We start from the raw sequence: 24,796 nt of genomic DNA on the forward strand, positions 1-24,796 counted from the left end.
GTTTTCCATAAATTTACTTCATCGCCCATTATTTCAGTACTTCATCATTTCATACTTTATCTGTTCACATAATTTTTATCATTCTTCTATAGCACCGCATATCCACTCACTTTCTCTACTGATTACCAGCCGTTCATGTTGCACTTCCAGACAATACTGTGTTTAGATCTACACTTATTCCTCATTTCCATAACGTTAACTGATTCCAATAGAGCTGTTTTACAGATCAACGCTTTATTCGCTTGTGTCAACCTTTCTCTGATGTCTTCCTTGCTTCGACTATCACCGTATCATCCGTATTCTGACTGGTTCGATGATGCAACCCGTCACAAATTTCTCTCCCGTGCCAACTTTTCATTCGCAGAGTAGCAATTGCAAGCTACGTCCTCAATTATTTGTTCGATGTATTCCAGTCTCTGTTTTTCTCTACAGTTTTACCGCCTGCTGCTTCCTCTAGTACTATGGAAATATTCCCTGATGTGTTAACAGTTTCCTATCATCCTGTCCCTTCTTCTTGTCAATGTTTTCCATATGTTCCTTTCCTCGTCGATTCTGCGCAGAAGCTCCTCATTCTTTTCTCAGTCCACCTACTTTCAACATTCTTCTGTAGCACCACATCTCAGATCCCTCGATTTTCTTCTGTTCCGGTTTTTCCACAGTCCATGTTTCACTACCATACAACACTGTTCTCCACACGTACATTCTCAGAAATTTCTTCCTAAAGTTAAGGCTTAAGTTTGATACTAATAGTCTTACCTTGGCCCGAAATGCCCTTTTTGTCAGTGATAGTCTGCTTTTGACGTCCTCATTACTCCATCCGTCATTAGTTATTTTGCTGCCTAGGTAGCATAATTCCTGAACTTCATCTACTTCGTGACCATCAATCCTGATGTTAATTTTCTCTCTGTTGTCATTTCTGCTACTTCTCATTACTTTCGTCTTGCTTCGATTTACTCTCAGTCCATATTCTGTAATCATTAGACTGTTCATTCCATTCAGGAGATCACGTAATTCTTCTTCACTTTCACTCAGGATACAACGTCGTCAGCGAATCATATCATTGATATCCTATCTCCTATAATTTTAACCCCCACTCCTGAAACTTTCTTTTATTTCCATCATTGGTTCTTCGATGTATAGATTGAACAGTAGGGGTGAAAGACTTCATCCCTGTCCTACACCCTTTTTGATTCGAGCACTTCGTTCTTGGTCGTCCACTCTTATTATTCGCTCTTAGCTCTTGTACGTATTGCATATCACCCGTTTTACCTATAGCTTACCCCTATTTTTCTAAGATTTTCGAACATCTTGCACCATTTTATACTGCTGAACGCGTTTTCCAGGTCCACAAATCCTATGAATGCGTATTGATTTTTCTTTAGTCTTGCTTCCATTATCAACCGCAGCGTCAGAATTGCCTCTCTGATGCCTTTACCTTTCCTAAAGCCAAACTGATCTTTACCTAACACATCCTCAGTTTTTTTCCTTGTGTATATTATTCTGGTCAGCAACTTGGATGCATCAGCTGTTAAGCTGATCGTGCGATAATTACAGCACTTGTTGGCTCTTACAGTCTTTCGAAATGTGTAGATGATGTTTTTTGCGAAAGTCAGATGGTATATCGCCAGACATATTCTACACACCAACTTGAATAATCGTTTTGTTGCCACCTTCCCCCAATGATTTTAGGAAATTCTGACGGAATTTTATCGATCCCTTCTGCCTTATTCGATCGTAAGTGTTTCGAAGCTCTTTGAAATTCTGATTCTAACAGTGGATCCCCTATCTCATCTATATCGACTCCTGTTTCTTGTTTTGTCGCGTCATCAGATAAGTCTTCCCCTAGTAGAGGCCTTGAATGTACTCTTTCCACCTGTCCACTCTCTCCTGTGCAGTTAACAGTGGAATTCCCGTTGCACTCTTTATGTTACCGCTCTTGCCTTTAATATCACCGAAGACTGTTCGAGAAATTAGAACCAATACAGAGGCTTACCGACAATCATTCTTCCCAAACACTATTCGCAAGTGGAACGTGGTTGGAGGGATCAAATAGTTGTACCGAAAGTACCCTCCGCCAGACACCATTAGGTGGCTTGTGAAGTTTTTCTATGTACTTCTTCCGTCCTTCTCAGACAGGAGAATTCTTTCACTTCTTCCATTGCTGTGTCTTTCCACAGTATGATGTTAAGCGAGTCTTATTCTCTTTTCTACTATTTTTCCTCACTTTCGCCTCTGCTTTGTTTATCCTTAAGCCATATACTGTGCTAAGTACACTGACCATTGTCCACAGCTAGTCCTGCCTAACCCTTTCTGCGGCCGGAAAGGCTATACCGTCAGCGAGCGTCTGCAAAGTTTCACTTTTAAACATCTTCCGAAATTTTACCATCCTTCTTTCACTGCTTCTCTGAAGTAATAACTGAAGAAAAGTGATGATAAAATGCAAGCGTGTCTCATACCCTTCTCGACACTGTCCTGTCTATCCGAACCTTCCAGTTTCGTATCCCCTCTTAATTTTTTATATTGTTCTGCATTGTTCCTTTATCTCTGTACTTTAGCTGCAGTCGTGAAACGACTGTGAAGATCTTAATCTACCTTGCACTGTCGAAGACTTTCTGTAGACTGTAAACGACAAGCGCAGCTAACGCCACAAATCTGTCAGCCGTTAGGGTTCCGCCTATTTCTGGGGGAAGGTAGGCATTATTCCCAAGGAAGTGGCCAGTTGTTGCCGTCAGAATGGCTGTCAGACTTGAGCACACAACGCAACCACTGCTTATGGTGAGCTGTCATGGGACCTACGTAAACTGCGGCTGTCAGAAGGACTGCGGGTGAACTGAAAGGTTGCTGCATGTGGAATTCTCGGAAGACACCAGAGTCTGAAAGCAGTGCACGATTCTAAGGAGCTAATATCGTGAGAACTAAAGGTGATCGCGAATTATTTCCGTCCGCTACAAAATTAAGACCAACACTGATAAACTTATGTGATAGTCAATAACGCCGCACGAAAGAGAAAAAGAAGTGAAGACGTCGTTTAAAGACCTCTTCTCTAAGATAAATAGTACGCGGGACATTTAATAATTTAAGAGACAAACTGAGGTAGAAATAAAACAGTTTGCCAGAGCAGCTTTGCACTTTCATGACTTTAAGTTGACCTTATTGGGATGAGCTGAGAATTGCTGATGGATAAAAATTGTTTTGTTTATAACCTTAATATTGCATTGAACGATTGCGTGTCCGCTTGAAGTTTGCTCTCTGAAGGCGAAAAAGCGCTAAAATGTATTCTCAGATGACTTTTCGTTATTTAGGGTCAACTGCCACTTTTTGCACCATTCAGATATCTTTTCTAAATCGTTTTGCAGTTTGTTTTGATCTTCTGATGACTTTATTAGTCGATAAACGACAGCGTCATCTGCAAATAACCAAAGCCAGGTGCTCAGATTGTATCCCAAATCGTTTATATACATAAGGAGCAGCAAAGGGCCTGTAACACTAACTTGGGGAACGCAAGAAATCACTTCTGTTTTACTCGATGACTTTCTGTCAGTTACTACGAACTGTGACCTCTCTGACAGGAAATCACAAATCCAGTCACATAACTGAGACAATATTCCATAAGCACGCAATTTCACTACGAACCGCTTGTGTGGTACAGTGTCAAAAGCCTTCCGAAAATCCAGAAATACGGAATCGATCTGAAATCCCTTGTCAATAGCAGTCAACATTTCATGTGGATAAAGGGTTAGTTGTGTTTCACAGGAACGATGTTTTCTAAACCCATGTTGGCTGTGTGTCAATAGACCGTTTTCTTCGAGGTAATTCATAATGTTCGAACACAATATATGTTCCGAAATCCTGCTGCATATCGGCGTTAACGATATGGGCCTGTAATTTAGTGCGGTGACATCGCTTATGGGATAGGTCTGAAGGAACAGGCACTGCTGCAATCGACAGCCGTACGAAATACAAGAAATGTGTTCGAAATTGCGAATATGCAGCTGCACAATGTATTGGTGACCAGTATTTCCCGCTTTACGCAAACGGTCGGTCATTCGAGCACTCCTCCAGACCGGCCCAAACTTCCATATCTGACTGTGTGTCCACGTCCTGCACTAGCACAATTGCGCGTGATTTCCACAGAGGGAGAAACTTATGATTATTGTAGCGGCCTTGCGTTTTTATGATGTGCTCAGCAATGTTCTTCAGACATGTATGCATTAGTTACAGGTCGGTGTAACATATTGGTTAAGGCACTGACCGATTTCCCGCCGCATCCTTTTTCCAGTCTAAGGTTACATTCCAACTCCAATGACCATTCCAGAAAATGGCGTGTAACATCACAATAGGTGTCGTTACATGATTAAAAAAATGAGTGATGCAACTAATTAATCTCAGCCCCAACAACCGCATGCCTGTAGAAGCAATATGGGTCTACATATTTGCCCGCATCTCGTGGTCGTGCGGTAGCGTTCTCGCTTCCCACGCCCGGGTTCCCGGGTTCGATCCCCGGCGGGGTCAAGGATTTTCTCTGCCTCGTGATGGCTGGGTGTTGTGTGCTGTCCTTAGGTTAGTTAGGTTTAAGTAGTTCTAAGTTCTAGGGGACTTATGACCACAGCAGTTGAGTCCCATAGTGCTCAGAGCCATTTCAACCATTTTTTGGTCTACATATTTCTTTTTTTCGTTCTTATCTTCACGTCCTGAGTCCTGATTTCCATTTTTCAGCTTTCCTGAAAGTGTGTGATCAAGTGTGAATGATTTGAATGCAGTAGCAGACGAACCAGAAAAGTGATGGGTTTCTTAATCTTCTACGAACCTAAACGGTGTCGGTGGAAGGCAGAGAGCAGGAACAGGAGGGCTTGGTCAAAGATGAGTAAAGCAAAACGTTTTCCTAGCAGAGGTTGGTCATGGGCCTTCCCCACCACCTAGGGCGGTTCAGAGAGAGTGCGAAGGTTGAGTTGTTCTGAAGACAGGTAAGCGACCAGACATTCCCTCAGAACGTCTGTGTCGAACAAGGGACAAAAGGTATTTGAATCTGTTAATAATAATTTGTTAATCTCAACAATTTCTTCTCCTAGCCATTTTTTTAATTACCATTTAGGTTACGGTGACAATTTTTGGTTTAGTTAATCAGTGTCATAATAATGTGATTTCCGTTAGGCACGACCACGCGGTCTATAGACTCAAAGCGCAGCCCAAACCTTAGAAGTTACTGCTTGCCATATTATTTTATTTGTGCGGGACATTTTAAACTATCAGTAAAACTGTACCGAACATATATTCGGCAAAATGAATCGATTTGATTCCAAGCACTTCACGCAAAGATATGCAGCCACCAAAGTCCTGCTCGATGCCAGCCACAACGTGCATACAATTCTTCCCACTAATAAATGCTGTCGACATTTTGTTTGCCGTGTGAATTAGTCATATGAATGTCTGTGTTACAAATTTGAGCAGTGACCACGTGCTCCTTAGAGTTTCCCACCCCACACGAGTCTACAGATTAAGGCCAACGTGGCTTGTTATTCTCGTATGAGAAAGCCATAGGATCGTATATAAATGTACCAAGAATGTATTGTCCATCTATTAAACACAAAAAGATTACTGTTAACTTGCGAAATATTAGTCAAAAATAAATATTTTATCATTTAAAGCTATTTCTGTGATCGTAATTTATTTTCAATACATCTGAAAATAGTGTCACATTTGTGGTATTGATGATTACGCTCTTAAAATCCAAAGTGCTTGCCTCAAGTTTAGCTAACGGTACGTAGCTTTCTCTGACTGCCCCATAGAATACCATTGCGTTATCCGTTGCGACCTTAATAAATTCAATCAGTGAAGGAGTTGTTCCTAAAATTTAGATGGGCCTAAATCTATTTCTAATAACGGACAAAACTATTCAGAGAAGGTTACGTCGCCAAAGAAAAATAAGAGCGTATGTGGACAGGATATGGCGTCATAGCAGGCTGGAACGAAAGAAATAATAATAATCTAAAGAAGATCCCGCTAGTAGAAGCAAGTAACCCTCCATTCGCTGCCACTCAGTGGATAGTAAGATGCCAGTGGTGAGTTACAGGCATAGATAGTGTCAGAAGTTCCATGCGGCTTTTCGCGGATGATGCTGTAGTATACAGAGAAGTTGCAGCATTAGAAAATTGCAGCGAAATACAGGAAGATCTGCAGCGGATAGGCACTTGGTGCAGGGAGTAGCAACTGACCCTTAACATAGACAAATGTAATGTATTGCGAATACATAGAAAGAAGGATCCTTTATTGTATGATTATATGATAGTAGAACAAACACTGGTAGCAGTTACTTCTGTAAAATATCTCGGAGTATGCATACGGAACGATTTGAAGTGAAATGATCATATAAAATTAATTGTTGGTGAGGCGAGTGCCAGGTTGAGATTCATTGGGAGAGTCCTTAGAAAATGTAGTCCATCAACAAAGGAGGTGGCTTACAGAACTCTTGTTCGACCTATACTTGAGTATTGCTCATCAGTGTGGGATCCGTACCAGGTCGGGTTGACAGAGGAGGCAGAGAAGATCCAAAGAAGAGTGGCGCGCTTCGTCACAGGGTTTTTGGTAAGCGTGATAGCGTTACGGAGATGTTTAGCAAACTCAAGTGGCAAACTCTGCAAGAGAGGCACTCTGCATCGCGGTGTAGCTTGCTGTCCAGGTTTCGAGAGGGTGCGTTTCTGGATAAGGTATCGAATATATTGCTTCCCCCTACTTATACCTCCCAATGAGATCACGAATGTAAAATTAGAGAGATTCGAGTGCGCTCGTAGGCTTTCCGGCAGTCATTCTTCCCGCGAACCATACTCGACTGAAACAAGAAAGGGAGGTAATGACAGTGGCATGTAAAGTGCCCTCCGCCAGACACCGTTGGGTGGCTTGAGGAGTATGAATGTAGCTGTAGATATAGATGTTTCTTTAATTTATTAATTTAGTTGTAGTGGAGAGAAACGATAATTCGGCTAAATTGTCACAAATCTAAAACAGCTGCCACATTGTGCACGTTTCATCTCTAAAATATCATTGTTCCAGGAGTGCCGCGCCAAAATGACGAGCAAGAAGAGGACAGTAGAGGAGGTATTCAGATGGACCCCTGTACGCTTCGCAGAGGAGACTGACTCGTGGGAATGGATCGAGAAAATGCTGCAAGGCGGCATGTCTCCAAAGGATCTGACTGTCACGAAGAGACGGCTGTCCATCAGAGAGACCGCGGCCTCGCTGATGCGGGATATCTGCACGGCTGGACACCTGCAGCTGCTGAGGCTGGCGTTGTCGGTGGACGCGAAGCTGGCGTCGGCGCGCCTGGACGGGTGTGGGTCGACGCCGCTGCACGTGGCTGCAGCCAGTAGGCGCGACGCGGCGGTACGGCTGCTGCTGGAGGCGGGCGCCGACTGCGAGGTGAGAGACGGCCGCGGGCGTACGCCCCTCCACGCCGCCGCCGCCAGTGGCAGCGTCTACGCCTTCAGGCTGCTGTTGGACGCCGGCAGCGACCCAGAGAGCCAGGACTCAGAAGGAAACACCGCTGTGCACCTCGCCTGCGAAGGTGGCCACACAAGTGTCCTGATGGCGCTGTACGACAGGGGCGTTTCTCGCTGTCTGGTAAAGATACAGCTGCTCTTGGCAGCCGAAAGCTGCAACGTTGAGGGAGTGCGCCTCGCACTGAAGCAGACTTCCAGCTGGGGAAGCGGGTGGAGCGACTTGCACTGCGTGGCGATTAAGGGCAGCGGCACGGCAGTGAGGACGCTGCTGGCAGCCGGCGTCGACCCCAACGCCCGCGACGCCAACGGCGACACCCCGCTGCACGCCGTGGCGGCCGCGGGCTGCCCGGGGGCCGCAGAGGCGCTGGTGGAGGCCGGCGCAGACGTGGACGCGGCCGACTCGAGCGGCTCGACGCCTCTGCACTACGCGGTGCGCGCTGGAAACCTGGGGGTGGCGCGAGAGCTGCTGGCCGCGGGAGCCGACGTGGAGGCTCGCGACGCCGAGGGCGACACGCCGCTGCTGCGCGCCGCCGCCAGGGGCTGCGCCGACGCCGTGGCCGCACTCGTCGCCGCCGGCGCCAGGACCGACGCCACAGACGCCGCCGGCAGGACCGCCGCCCAGGTGGCCAGGCTGCTCGGCCACAACGGGCTCATCAGCGCCCTTCTGGACCTCGCACACAACCACTCCGTGCGAAAAGCAATACCTGTTGTGGCCATCCCGCGCTCAGAAGTCCTCGTGGATACGATATGCGAAGCTTCTTAGAATAACCAACCAAAAGCAATCTTAAAATAATAGCTCTGTAACGCCTGAATAAACAATAAAGAAATCTTCCATTAAAATATGTGATAGAAATATTGTGATGAGATAATTTCGCAGTTACAACTATCAACATCTCATCATAATCAGCAACTACAAGGCGTGTTCAATAAGCAATACAACACATTTTTTTCTGAAAGCAGGATGGTCTTCTTCAGACTTCCAACTCACCATATGATTCCCCACTCTTTTGGATACAAAATCCTAGATGTCACCATAATCTCTGATCAATGCGACTGACTTACTCCACCTTACTGGGAGGACCTGCATTACCCCATGGTAACACTCTACCGGTCAACGTCAGAGCAAGTTTTGCTGCATCAACATCTTCCACATCATCCATGTACTGCTTCCTGCCGAGTGCATCCTTACTTGCGCCAAACAGATGGAAGTTGATGGTGCGAAACCAAGGCTGTAGTTGGATGAGGAAGAACAGCCAAATGGAATCTTTTGAATTTCTCTTGGGTGCGCAAACTTGTGTGAGGCCTTGCGTTTGAAAGTTGTCTGCTTAAATTTATGTTGGTGGCAGTGGATGTGTAATGTCGATTGCTCTTTTAATGTTAAATTGTCTGTTAGATGCTAAGCTTCCAGCTTTTTCTTTGAATGGGATGAATACAGGTCTTAAAGCTGATAGCATGCGTAAATGCTAAATGTTGGTGACAAAATCCAGCTGCGAGAATGCATAGAGAAATCCACACCACTGTGAGAACTGGGATAAACCATGTCCTGTTTGATAATGAACCTGTTCTCTACACTATTTGGCTTACCTGGACCACACTACATAACGCCACATAAACTGCTCTCGAAGCCACAGCTCATCTCGATAACAGAGGTGCAAAATGTAACTACTGAGATACGCAAAGGTGCAATGCATTCTCTAAAAGCATTGCTATCATTCTCGGTTCATAATTTTTGATAATGCTTTAAAATAAATCGAAAATTAATGGACTCTTGCGATGCGGACAATGACTGTCGATTAAATGAACTCAATAGCAATCTCATTATATTTTACTTAATAACATTTAATGAAGTTTCAGTAACAGTTAAACTTTCTCTAAAACGACGTTATTATAATCCAAGAATTACAAAAATTTTCCTTGAACAAAATTCCAAAATACAATTCTTAAATCCATTTCTCTCACAATGATCGATAAATCCTAACAAAAAATGAAAAGCGAAAATATTCCTGATCTGGATGTCTAACGAACCAAGAATGCAGCATTATGAAGCCGCTGCTGCAAATAAAACAAACTTAATCATTACCGGTAATCCATTCTTCACAGAGAGTATAATTGTACCAATCTAAAAATCAATTCTTTTTCTCCCACAATAAATCTTCCATTAATCTACAATACAATTTCGCAAAATCTCCATGGTTTGCTGCTTACTGTTACTAAACCAAAATTCGACTGTTCAGTCTATCACCGAAGCTCCTCTTCTCTCCTCGCGATCAACAGATAGCTCTATTGGGCGTCTTCGCAGAGCAAAGATCACCACTAACTCCTCTGTGCTGTGCAGCTCCTTTGCCGAGCCTGCGAGCGCATGTCTAAACAATTCAAAACTTACCAGCGCGATTCCAGACGTCCAAATCAAGAAAAATTCCTAAGAAAATTTACACCCCGTTTACTATCCCTCGGCCTCTCTGGACAGAATTTTGCAGGATGAGGTTTGCAATTAACAAATATTAGACAGTAAAATTAACTTACGAAGTTAAAACACGAAGAACATCAGTAGAATTAAAGAAGTGATAACTGTAATAGCATAGAAAGATAAGATGATTTACGGCAATTACATATCGTTTTCAACTTCCGTTCACAAGCGCACTCGTAGTCCTTGTGCACAGGTGCACAACAGTGTCTTACAAGTTGGTTTAAATGATTGTCCACAGGCGCACCAACTGTCCCATAAACCTCAGCGTGTTCAAAGCACCAATAAGAAAACAAAAAAGGTAATATCATACATGGTAATCCATTGATTGTTTTACTCTGCACCTAGAATGTGAGTCCTCAGTTAAGAAATTTGGTGCGTCGGAAAGATGAAAACAAAACTTCGGTGAAATTTCACATTTTTTATACTATTGCAAAAACAGTGTTGCTATTGTTAAATTATATGTATTCAGTGAAAATCGTTGTTAACTTGAGTGTATCCAGTACTGCACTAAAGAAAACTCGTCGACGTCAATCTTGAAGTAAACATGTTTTGTCGAAGACTCAGTACGTAAACACTGTATAACTTGCATCATTGTACAGGTTTATTTGCGAGGAGGCTTGAAGTAGACTCTGAGGATACACTATTGGTCCATAAACATTCCACTGATAGCTCAGAGCCAATGTCTCTCACAACAGTACTGTAAAGTTCAATAGTTTGTCGGAAACGTAGCTTTAATTCACCAAATACCTGTGAAATAATTGCATAAATCTAGTTGTAGTGCCCTTCAACATATCGTTGTTGTAAAAACAAAACGTCCATCCGTTGTAAACGTGTCTCACAGTGCGGAAGAGCATGCTTAAATGTTTCCATGAATATTCCGAGTTAGCCTAATACATACTGGACAAACATTGTTACAAATGAATAAATACATAAACTAGAACAAAAACTGAAATGTGTTTGTGTTACTGCATGGTTACGCAAATACCTAAAGTAAGGTTCCATAAGAGACTGAGTTCGTTGGTGGCATTCAATACCAGTCCACAGTATGTAGCAAGTTGAAAAATAACTATAAAGGTTACATAGTAACATATAAGTGAAATTCTTTGCATCAGTGTTACACAGTATTCTGGGTAAGAAAACATTAGTAAAACTTTGTATACACATAAGGCATGAATTGAGAATAAAAACCATGGCATTGTCATATACATATCTGTCAAAATACAGTTACAAAACTAAAAGTTTTCTTAAAGTTGTTTTACTTACAGTATACAGTAATCACAAAATATATATCTACCTCCTACAAAAATTTCTAGCTCGATCAACTATTCAGAAGGAAAGTGGATGGGGGAAGAGCATAAAGGTTTAAGCACACATTTATTGTTGTACCTGTCAAAAGAAATTAATTACATTATACCCTCAGTCGTCAGTCCGTCACATAATATAATGAAAGTGAAAATGTGGCCACATATGCTTATTCTATGCACTTGTCAGCTAATCATTATCATCTAAAAATTCTTAACATGCCCCAAACGCAAGAAAGACAAAGTAGTACCAAAAGAATGTCTTACAGCTACACATAAATGAAATAAACAATAGTTGTGCTATTTTAAATGGCTAGTAAACACATTTAAATCTGCTACGCTGAGCTGGGAAAGCAAAACTTGTCATTAACGTTAAGCAAGATAGAAAATTCATTAGAAGAAGCAAAACTAAGCAATTGTCAAGTTAACTACAAGAACAGAAGTGTAATCTCTCATAAATATCATCACCAACACTGAAAAATGCTTACAGGCTTAAAAGTTCTCATCACAGTGTATGAGATGAAGTAGCAAATTACCCGACACCTCTCGTCTACATTCATAAGAAATCTCCTACCCCAGACAAAAATTACTTAGCCACAACTCTAAGTACCTACTACAAGCAGATCATCACGTAATCCCAGTCTCTGACCTCATTGTATACCCTCAGAAATCTTAAAACATGTCTCCTAAAATATATCATTCATAAATCTGCAAAATCATCCGTTTCATCATGACATCTAATAAACACAGTAAACTGACAATTACCTCTGTCAGATACTATATATTACTAAAAATGAGCTCATACAATATTGTACTCATAGTTCTTACTCCGTATTATTATCTATGCTGAAAATAAGAAACCACCTCCGATTAGTAACAAAAGATGTTAAATCCAACCAAAAATTCTCTACCCGTTCCACAGATGAGTACTGTACAATATTTGTTACATGTAGTTCAATTATTGCATAATTCACTATGTCAGCCTATAAGAAAAATTCCATTACTTTACACAGTAGCCGATGTTACCATCCAACACTCACGGTTTTATGGCGTTACGCATTTCTACTCGACTAAAAGTTGCTGCATCTTTTTTGCAATGTACTTTTGCCAGAATCTTTGTGTAACACATGCCACTAGAAAGTTTTATTATTAATGACATGGTAATTTATATCCGCAGCAGTGAAGTGCATTATATGAACAAAAATGCATAAAGAAAGAGATATACAAAGAAATAGTCAACCTTTCTATTTTATGTAAGGGAAAGTAAAAATTACGATCTACCCATATACAGGATAAAATGGCCATGACTTAGTTTCTACACTACTGGCCATTAAAATTGCTACACCACGAAGATGACGTGCTACAGACGCGAAATTTAACCGACAGGAAGAAGATGCTGTGATATACAAATGATTAGCTTTTCAGAGTATTCACACATCGTTGGCGCCGGTGGCGACACCTACAACGTGCTGACATGAGGAAAGTTTCCAACCGATTTCTCATACACAAACAGCAGTTCACCGGCGTTGCCTGGTGAAGCGTTGTTGTGGTGCCTCGTGTAAGGAGGAGAAATGCATACCATCTCGTTTCCGACTTCCATAAAGGTCGGATTGTAGACCGTCGCGATTGCGGTTTATCGTATCGCGACATTGCTGCTCGCGTTGGTCGAGATCCAATGACTGTTAGCAGAATATGGAATCGGTAGGTTCAGGAGGGTAATACGGAACGCAGCGCTGTATCCCAACGGCCTCGTATCACTAGCAGTCGAGATGACAGGCATCTTACCCGCATGGCTGTAACGGATCGTGCAGCAACGTCTCGATCCCTGAGTCGACAGATGGGGACGTTTGCTAGACAACAACCATCTGCACGAACAGTTCGACGACGTTTGCAGCAGCGTGGACTATCAGCTCGGAGACCATGGCTGCGGTTACCCTTGACGTTGCATCACAGACAGGAGCGCCTGCGATGGTGTACTCAGCGACGAACCTGGGTGCACGAGTGGCAAAACGTCATTTTTTTCGGATGAATCCACGTTCTGTTTACAGCATCATGATGGTCGCATCCGTGTTTGTCGACATCGCGGTGAACGCAAATTGGAAGCGTGTATTCGTCATCGCCATACTGGCGTATCAACTGGCGTGATGGTACGGGGTGCCATTGGTTACATGTCTCGGTCACCTCTTGTTCGCTCTGACAGCACTTTGAACATTGGACGTTACATTTCAGATGTGTTACGACCCGTGGCTCTACCCTTCATTCGATTCCTGCGAAAACCTACATTTCAGCAGGATAATGCACGACCGCATGTTGCAGATCCTGAACGGGCCTTTCTGGATACAGAAAATGTTCGACTGCTGCCCTTGCCAGCACATTCTCCATATCTCTCACCAATTGAAAACGTCTGGTCAATGGTGGCCAAGCAACTGGCCCATCACAATACGCGTCACTACTCTTGATGAACAGTGGTATCTTGTTGAAGCTGCATTGGCAGCTGTACCTGTACACGCCATCCAAGCTCTGTTTGACTCAATGCCCAGGCGTATCAAGGCCGTTATTACGGTCAGAGGTGGTTGTTCTTGGTACTGATTTCTCAGGATCTATGCACCCAAATTGCGTGAAAATGTAATCACATGTCAGTTCTAGTATAATATATTTGTCCAATGAATACCCGTTTATCATCTGCATTTCTTCCTGGTGTAGCAATTTTAATGGCCAGTAGTGTACATATTTACAACAATGCATCCATCAGTGCGAAAATCGCATGTGTTACAACATGACTATGCAAGCAAATGTGCACTGACAGACAATATAAATAATGCCGAAATAATTACTCTACGAAATGTTTTACGTTGGAAAAGTGGTGTAGGTCACGAGACAGTGTTACGAATTCAGTCGCATTCAGGTGAACTATTCGGCGAACACGGAGTGGTCGACTGTAGATTAAGAAGTAGTTTTGAAACTTGTTCTTTGATTTACATGATTACTGGTGAGAGCGAACTAAAACCTTTCCACCTACTTTGAATTCTTTATCGTTGGATCTCCTCTTCTGTAGCCGTTTCCTCTTCTGTGTTGCCTGTTTTTTGTTCTTAAGGGCTATTTCAATGACTTGTTTATTTTCCATCACCTAATGTAGAAAGAGAGAAATGGCATCATAAGCTAATGAATTTATGGTGTTCTGAAAGATTTGAATATACCTGTTCCATTCTGAGTGCTTTTTGTTACAGTATAATCTGCTTAATTTTCCTTTATCTCTCTTGTTTCTTTCAAATGGGTTGAAAAACACATGGTGCACTTAACAAAAATAACACCGTTTTCCTTTGTTTCTTGAAATACGAAAGCTTGGAGCTGTCAGTCACGATGCACGAAACGCGCGAAGATGAGAAAGCAAAGGTAGATTTAGTAAAGCTTGTTTCAATTTATCAAATTCCTTTTGTGTTTGTTCGTTCCAGAACCAGTATGAATTTTTACCATTTAACTGACATAATCTTGCAGTGTCCGGAGCTATAGCGGGAAATGAAAATGGGTGTAATGTCTCTATTTTTCTTTGTACACATCCAAAGAACCAAACGAAATTGAAGTCCATTGTCAGAGATAACTTTGTCGACATGTCCAGCTTCTCTTAAGAATCTTTGGTGAATACTGCAGAAACACTTCTCGCAGTCTCTTTACGAAGTGGTGTAAAAGAGAGAAATTTTTATGTGAGTTCCACTGCTACAAAAATATGCGAAAAACCTTATCTACTCGTTGGAACGGGTCTATAACAGGTCTGTGACTGCTAATGACGTAATTTAACTGGAATGATTTTAACTGGTGGATGTTTTAGCTTTTTGATAGAGTTTGCATTTGGTCAGAACATGTCAGATGTGTTTTTTCCACGTTGAGAAAGTAAGAGGTCTGACAAAGAATGTAAAGAAATTTCCTCACTCCTTAGTGTGTGCATAACCAAGGCGAATGTGCCAAACTAATTTGTTGCCCAAATTATTTGGCTTGCAAAAAAGCCACGAACCGCTGTCAGATTTCAAACGTTTGAAGAGAATGTTGTTATTAACCAAACAATAATGCCTAACTGTCGAGTTGTTTGTGCCTCGCCACAGCTGGTTGATATTCGTCCATACGGGATTTTTATTTTCTTCTTTCGCACTGTCCTTTAAAAAAGAAGAAACATAATTTTCTAAAGCAACCTATTGTATGTATTGAAGGCTGAAACTGGACCGACAGAATTCTGTGGATGAACCAATTTGTGCTCCACCATGAGATCGTAAAAAAGCATCAGCAACAATATTCTCTTTTCTAGGAATGTGTATGACATTGAAATGAAATTCACGTAAACATAATGCCGATCTGCCCAAGCGATTACGAGAAAGTTTGGAGGTCATAAGAAATTGTAACACACGGCGGTCTGTGTGTACTTTTGTATGTTTGCCAAAAAAAAAATATCGAAATTTTGTAAAATCCCGAACGTCAGCTAATGGTTCAAGTTCTAAGTAATTTCGTTCGGAAGCGGAAAGAACATGGATGTCTTCGAGCTGTTGGTTGTTGTTGTTGTGGTCTTCAGTCCTGAGACTGGTTTGATGCAGCTCTCCATGCTACTCTATCCTGTGCAAGCTTCTTCATCTCCCAGTATCTACTGCAACCTACATCCTTCTGAATCTGCTTAGTGTATTCATCTCTTGGTCTCCCTCTACGATTTTTACCCTCCACACTGCCCTCCAATGCTAAATTTGTGATCCCTTGATGCCTCAAAATATGTCCTACCAACCGATCCCTTCTTCTAGTCAAGTTGTGCCACAAACTTCTCTTCTCCCCAATCCTATTCAACACCTCCTCATTAGTTACGTGATCTACCCACCTTATCTTCAGCATTCTTCTGTAGCACCACATTTCGAAAGCTTCTATTCTCTTCTTGTCCAAACTAGTTATCGTCCATGTTTCACTTCCATACATGGCTACACTCCATACAAATACTTTCAGAAACGACTTCCTGACACTTAAATCTATACTCGATGTTAACAAATTCCTCTTCTTGAGAAACGCTTTCCTTGCCATTGCCAGTCTACATTTTATATCCTCTCTACTTCGACCATCATCGGTTATTTTACTCCCTAAATAGCAAAACTCCTTTACTACTTTAAGTGTCTCATTTCCTAATCTAATTCCCTCAGCATCACCCGACTTAATTTGACTACATTCCATTATCCTCGTTTTGCTTTTGTTGATGTTCATCTTATATCCTCCTTTCAAGACACTGTCCATTCCGTTCAACTGCTCTTCCAAGTCCTTTGCTGTCTCTGACAGAATTACAATGTCATCGGCGAACCTCAAAGTTTTTACTTCTTCTCCCTGAACTTTAATACCTACTCCGAATTTTTCTTTTGTTTCCTTTACTGCTTGCTCAATATACAGATTGAATAACATCGGGGAGAGGCTACAACCCTGTCTTACTCCTTTCCCAACCACTGCTTCCCTTTCATGCCCCTCGACTCTTATAACTGCCGTCTGGTTTCTGTACAAACTGTAAATAGCCTTTCGCTCCCTGTATTTTACCCCTGCCACCTTCAGAATTTGAAAGAGAGTATTCCAGTTAACATTGTCAAAAGCTTTCTCTAAGTCTACAAATGCTAGAAATGTAGGTTTGCCTTTTCTTAATCTTTCTTCTAAGATAAGTCGTAAGGTCAGTATTGCCTCACGTGTTCCAACATTTCTACGGAATCCGAACTGATCTTCCCCGAGGTCAGCTTCTACTAGGTTTTCCATTCGTCTGTAAAGAATTCGTGTTAGTATTTTGCAGCTGTGACTTATTAAACTGATAGTTCGGTAATTTTCACATCTGTCCACACCTGCTTTCTTTGGGATTGGAATTATTATATTCTTCTTGAAGTCTGAGGGTATTTCGCCTGTCTCATACATCGTGCTCACCAGATGGTAGAGTTTTGTCATGACTGGCTCTCCCGAGGCCATCAGTAGTTCAAATGGAATGTTGTCTACTCCCGGGGCCTTGTTTCGACTCAGGTCTTTCAGTGCTCTGTCAAACTCTTCACGCAGTATCTTATCTCCCATTTCGTCTTCATCTACATCCTCTTCCATTTCCATAATATTGTCCTCAAGTACATCGCCCTTGTATAAACCCTCTATATACTCCTTCCACCTTTCTGCCTTCCCTTCTTTGCTTAGAACTGGGTTGCCATCTGAGCTCTTGATATTCATACAAGTGGTTCTCTTCTCTCCAAAGGTCTCTTTAATTTTCCTGTAGGCAGTATCTATCTTACCCCTAGTGAGATAAGCCTCTACATCTTTACATTTGTCCTCTAGCCATCCCTGCTTAGCCATTTTGCACTTCCTGTCGATCTCATTTTTGAGACGTTTGTATTCCTTTTTGCCTGCTTCATTTACTGCATTTTTATATTTTCTCCTTTCATCAATTAAATTTAATATTTCTTCTGTTACCCAAGGATTTCTACTAGCCCTCGTCTTTTTACCTACTTGATCCTCTGCTGCCTTCACTACTTCATCCCTCAGAGCTACCCATTCTTCTTCTACTGTATTTCTTTCCCCCATTCCTGTCAATTGTTCCCTTATGCTCTCCCTGAAACTCTCTACAACCTCTGGTTCTTTCAGTTTATCCAGGTCCCATCTCCTTAAATTCCCACCTTTTTGCAGTTTCTTCAGTTTCAATCTGCAGTTCATAACCAATAGATTGTGGTCAGAATCCACATCTGCCCCAGGAAATGTCTTACAATTTAAAACCTGGTTCCTAAATCTCTGTCTTACCATTATATAATCTATCTGATACCTTTTAGTATCTCCAGGATTCTTCCAGGTATACAACCTTCTTTTATGATTCTTGAACCAAGTATTGGCTATGATTAAGTTATGCTCTGTGCAAAATTCTACAAGGCGGCTTCCTCTTTCATTCCTTCCCCCCAATCCATATTCACCTACTATGTTTCCTTCTCTCCCTTTTCCTACTGACGAATTCCAGTCACCCATGACTATTAAATTTTCGTCTCCCTTCGCTACCTGAATAATTTCTTTTATCTCGTCATACATTTCATCTATTTCTTCATCATCTGCAGAGGTAGTTGGCATATAAACTTGTACTACTCTAGTAGGCATGGGCTTTGTGTCTATCTTGGCCACAATAATGCGTTCACTATGCTGTTTGTAGTAGCTAACCCGCACTCCTATTTTTTTATTCATTATTAAACCTACTCCTGCATTACCCCTATTTGATTTTGTATTTATAACCCTGTAATCACCTGACCAAAAGTCTTGTTCCTCCTGCCACCGAACTTCACTAATTCCCACTATATCTAACTTTAACCTATCCATTTCCCTTTTTAAATTTTCTAACCTACCTGCCCGTTTAAGGGATCTGACATTCCACGCTCCGATCCGTAGAACGCCAGTTTTCTTTCTCCTGATAACGACGTCCTCCTGAGTAGTCCCCGCCCGGAGATCCGAATGGGGGACTATTTTACCTCCGGAATATTTTACCCAAGAGGACGCCATCATCATTTAATCATACAGTAGAGCTGCATGTCCTCGGGACACACAACGCTCGGAAAATTCGGGTGAGAAACTAAGCGTACATTTAATAAAGCTTGTTTCAATTTATAAAATACCTGTGCTCGTTCGTCCCAAAAACAATATCGATTCTTACCATTTATCTGACATAGCGTTAGACTGTTGAGAGCTTTGTAGTGAAAGAAACAGCGAGAAAAATTGACAAGGCCTAAAAAACTTCTAACTTGGCGTTTAGTAGCAGGAACTGTTACGTCGCGAATGGCCTGAAGTTTCTCTGTATCGGGATCAATACCAGAAGCTGAAATAATATGACCTAAAACTTTAATAGACGATTTTCCAAACTCAGACTTGCTTACATTTACCGCAATTCCATGATTTGAAATGTTTGCAATATAGGTTCAAGACGCTGTTATGTTGGTACCAGGTTTCCCCAGCAACAAGTATGTCATCGGCATAAGTAGTGATTCTGTTCTTTTAATGTGTTGGGACAATGGAGTTCGAACCTCTTATGAAAGCTGCAAATTCCGAAAAATAAAAAGGCTGTACATTTGAGACGATTGGGATGCAATTCGAACTGGCAGAACCCTGAACAAAATCGAATATGGAGCATACGGTGACCCCACAAAAATTTTTGAACAGCGTGTAATGGCTCATTATAAGGGCTTTGTTCTATGTAATGGTAAAGTAGAGCAAGATTCATATGATTTACATTAATTGAATTCTTCATCACTAATTACCGAAAATGGAGAGTCTGAATCTAAAATTGCGTTGAAACTACGTATGCCTAATGCCTAATTGTATGTTGATGACTGGATGATAAATTTGTTTTTAAGCTTCTTTTCTTTTTAACAACATATCCCTGATGATTCCCAAACAAATGATATTTTCAGTACTGTCGGTGGAATTGGTAGTACATTGTTCTTTTAGTGGACCTGCTGTAGTATTCTCCTCTTGTCATCGTTGTCTGCCACTGTCTCATAGCTTGGAAATAGGATGCCACTATTTGAACAGATCGTCTCCGTTCTGCGTTATTAGAATTAAGCTGTCGTTGGTGTAAACGACCACCCGACTCATTCAAAACAAAATTTTGCTTTTGTCTTTAACTTTCATTTCTCCTATTCCCGTATCTATCGTTTTCTCGCAAATTGTAGTTTTGTTGTCTGTTATCTTGATAGTTGTGATTGTATGGTTCTGCATATGCATATTGTTATTGCTTTGTAGGTTACTGTTTCCAAAATTACTATGTTGCTGCCCCTTGAATTATGAAAAGTGCTGGCCGTTACGATAAAAATTTGGATTTTGCTGCTGGTCGTATTGTGATGGTCTACTGAAAATGTTACGTCCCTGATAGTGCTTCAGGCACTATTGGATACTTTTGTCTACGTTGTCACTGAATGATGTGGATTGTCTCCTATTCCGATTTTCATTCTAATTGCTGTTGTCCAGATGAAAGTTTCTATTTATGTATGTATATTCGAATTCTTGAATCGCAAGCTATTGTAAAACGTCACGGAATGCAGTGATGTTTTCATTCTGATGTCCTGTCATCAAAGAAACACGTAAAGATCTTGGAAGTTTAGAAGTACGAAGTTGGATTAAAGCACATTGATTGTATTCTGTCAAATGTTGGTTCTGTCGTACCACGTGCTCGAAGACCTACTTTAAGCTTGCAAATTATGACTTTTCAAAATTTGGCAAACTGAGGAATTTGTCCTGTGTAGTTCCTGACAGGAGAAACAAAACTGGCGTTCTACGGATCGGAGCGTTTAATGTCAGGTCCCTTTATCGGGCAGGTAGGTTAGAAAACTTAAAAAGGTAAATGGATAGGTTAAAGTTAGATATAGCGAGGATTACTGAAGCTCGGTGGCAGGAGGTTGAAGACTTCTGGTCAGGTGAATACAGGGTTATAAACACAAAACCAAATTAGGGTAATGCAGGAGTACATCTAATAACGAATAAACTGTAGGAGCGTGGATAAGCTATTACAAACACCATAGTGAACGCATTATTGTAGCCAAGATAGACACGACGCCCACGCGTACCGCAATTGTACAAGTTTATATGCCAACCAGCTCCGCAGACGAAGAAGAGATTGAAGAAATGTATGATGAGGTAAAAGGAATTATTCAGATAGAGAAGGGATACGATAATGTAATTGTCATGGGAGACTGGAATTCGATTGTAGGAAAAGGAAGAGAAGGAAAACTAGTAGGTGAATATGGAATGGGGATAAGGAATGAAAGACGAAGCCTTGTGTTAGAATTTTGCACAGAACATAATTTAATCATAGCTAACACTGGGCTTAAGAATCATGAAAGAACGTTGTATACGTGGAAGAGGCCTGGAGACACTGGACGGTTTCAGATAGATAATATAACAGTAGACAGCGATTTGGCAACCAGGTTTTAAACTGTAAGATATTTCCAGGGGCAGATATGGATTCTGACCACAATCTATTGGTTACGAACTGTAGATTAAAACTGAAGAAATCGCAAAAGGGTGGGAATTTAAGGAGATGGTACCTGGATAAACTGAAAGAACCAGACGTTATAGAGAGTTTCAGCGAGAGCATCAGGGAACGACTGACAAGAACAGGGGAAATAAGTACAGTAGACGAAGAATGAGCAGCTTTGAGAGATGAAATAGTTAAGGCAGCAGAGGATCAAGTAGATAAAAAGACGAGGGCTAGTAGTAATTGATGAAAGGAGAAAATACAAAAATTCAGTAAATGAAGCAGGCAAAAAGGATTACAAACGTCTCAAAAATGAGATCGACAGGAAGTGCAAAGTGGCTAAGCAGGAATGGCTAGAAGAAAAATGTAAGGATGTAGAAACATATATCACTAGGGGTAAGATAGCTACTGCCTACAGGAAAACTAAAGAGACCTTTGGAGAAAAGAGAACCACTTGCATGAATATCAAGAGCTCAGAGGGAAACCCAGTTCTAAGCAAAGAATGTACTTGAGCACAATATTGTGGAAATGGAGAGAATGAAGATGAAATGGGAGATACGATACTGCGTAAAGATTTTGACAGAGCACTGAAAGACCTAAGTCGAAACATTCCATCAGAACTACTGACAGCCTTGGGAGAGCCAGTTCTGACAAAACTCTACCATCTGGTGAGCAAGCTGTATGAGACAGGCGAAATACCCTCAGACTTCAAGAAGAATATAATGATTCCAATCCCAAAGAAAGCAGATGTTAACAGGTGTGGAAATTACCAAATTATCAGTTTAATAAGTCACGACTGCAAAATACTGACACGAATTCTTTACAGACGAATGGAAAATCTGGTAGAAGCCGACCTCGGGGAAGATCAGTCCGGCTTCGGTAGAAATGTTGGAACACGTGGGGTAATATTAACCCTGCGACTTATCTTAGAACATAGATTAAGGAAAGGCAAACATACTTTTCTAGCATTTGTAGACCTAAAGAAAGCTTTTGACAATGTTGACTGTACTACTCTCTTTCAAATTCTGATGACGGCAGGGGTTAAATACAAGGAGCGAAAGTCTATTTACAATTTGTACAGAAATCAGATGGCAGTTATAAGAATTGAGGGGCATGAAAGGGAAGCAGTGGTTGGGAAGGGAGTGATATAGGGTTGTAGCCTATCCCCGGTGTTATTCAATCTATACATGGAGCAAAAAAAAAAAAAAAAAAAAGATGATGGTCGAAGTAGGGAGGATATAAAATGTAGACTGGCAATGGCAAGAAAAGCGTTTTGAAGAAGAGAAATTTGTTAACATCGAGTATAGATTTAAGTGTCAGGAAGTTGTTTCTCAAACTATTTGTATGGAGTGTAGCCATGTATGGATGTGAAACGTGGACGATGAATAGTTTAGACAAGAAGAGAATAGAAGCTTTCGAAATGTGGTGTTAGAGAATAATGCTAAGCTCAGATGGGTAGATCACGTAACTAATGAGAAGGTACTGAATAGAATTAGGGGGAAGACAAATTTGTGGCACAACTTCTCTAGAAGAAGGGATCGATTTGCAGGACATATTCTGAGGCATCAATGTATCACCAATTTAATACTGAAGGGCAGCGTGGAGGGTAAAAATCGTAGAGGGAGACCACGAGATGAATACACTAAGCAGATTCAGAAGGATGTAGGATGCAGTAGCTACTTGGAAATGAAGAAACTGGCACAGGATAGAGTAGCATGGAGAGCAGCATCAAACCAGTCTCTAACAACAACATCAACAACATCAACCATAGTTCTTGACCAGTATGCTGCGAGAAATTACTTTTGAAATTCCGGTAAAGAAAAGCATTGTCTTGCTACGTGTCACATCCGCATAGCTGGTTCACCTTCCAAAAAACTGTAAATATTTTTTAACTTGTGTGTCACTGGCCATACTAGTGGTAAAGATAAGCTAAACTGTTGGATCCATTCTGGTGGACGCAAGATCATTGATGCCATTGCGAAAAACTTAAAAACTTTCTGACCGATGAAAAATGTTTGTACTCAAATCCGTCGTGTCTTGTTAAGTCATTAAAGTTCTTTCGGTTCAAATACGTGCGTGAAATTTTTTTGGAAATTTCTGGTAAGTTCCTATGGGACCGAACTGCTTAGGTCATTGGTCCTTAGGCTTACACACTACTTAAACCAACTTACGCTAAGAAAATATATACACCCATGCCCAAGGGAGGACTCGAACCTCCGATGCAAGGCGCCCTAGACAGCACGGCTACCCCGCGCGGCAATACGCATGTGAATGTTCCCGTTCATTTCCAAAGTCCCTTTCATATCTCAGTCAGCAAAAATGTTGTTCTTACACAAAATATATTTCTCGCTCCTTATAGCTCTCACTAAAACCATGTGAACCTTGTTCTTGCGTCAAATGGTTTTCAGTGTCAGCTAGATGTGTGCGTATTGTATTGATTTCTTGTTTGTGCTGTTTGTTTACCTTTTTCCGTCCTACTTTAAAAGGTTCTAAGGATTGAAAAGATTGAAATTCTTCGATGTCTTTAAATTGTATTGGTTGTGTGTCTACTGAGTGATCGTCTATATTCACTTCGATTTCCCCAACTTCGTTTGCAAACTCGTCGATCTGCGCTTTCAATGTTTCAAATTGTTCTTTTGCTCTGATGTCACCTTCATTCGCTTGTTTCCGAAGACTGTATCTTTTCTGAATGCTTTCGTGATTTGCATCGCGGTTTTGCGGCTGAGGCGCATGGAACTACTTTAATAGTTTATGTCAATAATTGAAGCTTTCTCTTTTCGGTATCTATGCGTAATTTCTTTAAATTTTGTGTCAATCTCAGCCACACTCTGAGAAAACTGACGTTGTACCTGTGCCTTTGTCTCTTCCGTTCTCGTAGAGAATACAATAGACTCATTGCTTTTTTTGTTTTGTTTCAAGTATTTTATTGTTTTCTTGTAATTGTGTTTCAGGTATTTTGTTTATTTTGTTTCGAGGTGACTTGATAGTTATTTGCTAGTTACTATCTTTTGATAAGTGGAGAAGCATAAGTGAAAGTTCGTTTTCCTGCGCGTGCTAACTGTAGTGTGATGAACTGATTGTTCGTCTGTCTTTTCATTCACTGCTGTGTTCCGAAAACTTTTGTGTCGTCTGTGTGGTGATACAGTCAGACTGCGCTGAATCTTAATACTTTTAATCTCGAGTCTCGCGTCTCATCATCAAACGAAATATTTAAGTTCGCAAAAATGTTGCCATCTGAATTCTGCGTATTGTCCATATTCATATTAACCTGTCTTGGATAGTGCACCTACCTCAAAAAGCTGTTGTGTCTGAATTAGTCTCTGTAGTATTAATGACTCACCAAAATTTAAGGTATTGTTATTGCTTGAATTTTGCATGTTGACTGTCTGCAAATGACTGCTACGCGACATGTTATTTACTGTGCTGCGTAGCATGGTAATTATAACAGCAAAGAAAAATATACTAAATAAATAAAGAAATTTTCAGAAATTATACCAAGAGTTGTAATAAAACACAAATAGTTAGCAAATACCATAGCAACAAGACAAAACTACAA

The 24,796-nt window shown here is 41.2% G+C and overlaps 1 protein-coding gene across 1 annotated transcript; it reads left to right on the top strand.

The window, feature by feature from the left end:
• The first annotated feature begins 7,236 nt into the window (after positions 1 to 7,236).
• LOC126155078 (ankyrin repeat domain-containing protein 65-like) lies at positions 7,237 to 24,224 on the top strand. The gene is made up of 2 exons (XM_049916206.1): positions 7,237 to 8,022; positions 24,192 to 24,224. The coding sequence occupies exons 1-2, from the start codon at positions 7,237 to 7,239 to the stop codon at positions 24,222 to 24,224; spliced, it is 819 nt and encodes a 272-aa protein (XP_049772163.1).
• Positions 24,225 to 24,796: the final 572 nt, after the last annotated feature.

The sequence above is a fragment of the Schistocerca cancellata genome, chromosome 2 (assembly GCF_023864275.1).
Source record: "Schistocerca cancellata isolate TAMUIC-IGC-003103 chromosome 2, iqSchCanc2.1, whole genome shotgun sequence".
In the NCBI taxonomy this organism is placed as follows: domain Eukaryota; kingdom Metazoa; phylum Arthropoda; class Insecta; order Orthoptera; family Acrididae; genus Schistocerca; species Schistocerca cancellata.

What these genes read in the sequence shown, in the direction of transcription:
- LOC126155078 (XM_049916206.1), top strand. Translation starts at nt 7,237, where the DNA reads ATGCGGGATATCTGCACGGCTGGACACCTGCAGCTGCTGAGGCTGGCG. An exon ending in ACACGCCGCTGCTGCGCGCC is followed by an intron (nt 8,023 to 24,191) that starts GCCGCCAGGGGC and finishes ATTGTGTTTCAG; the next exon opens with GTATTTTGTTTATTTTGTTT.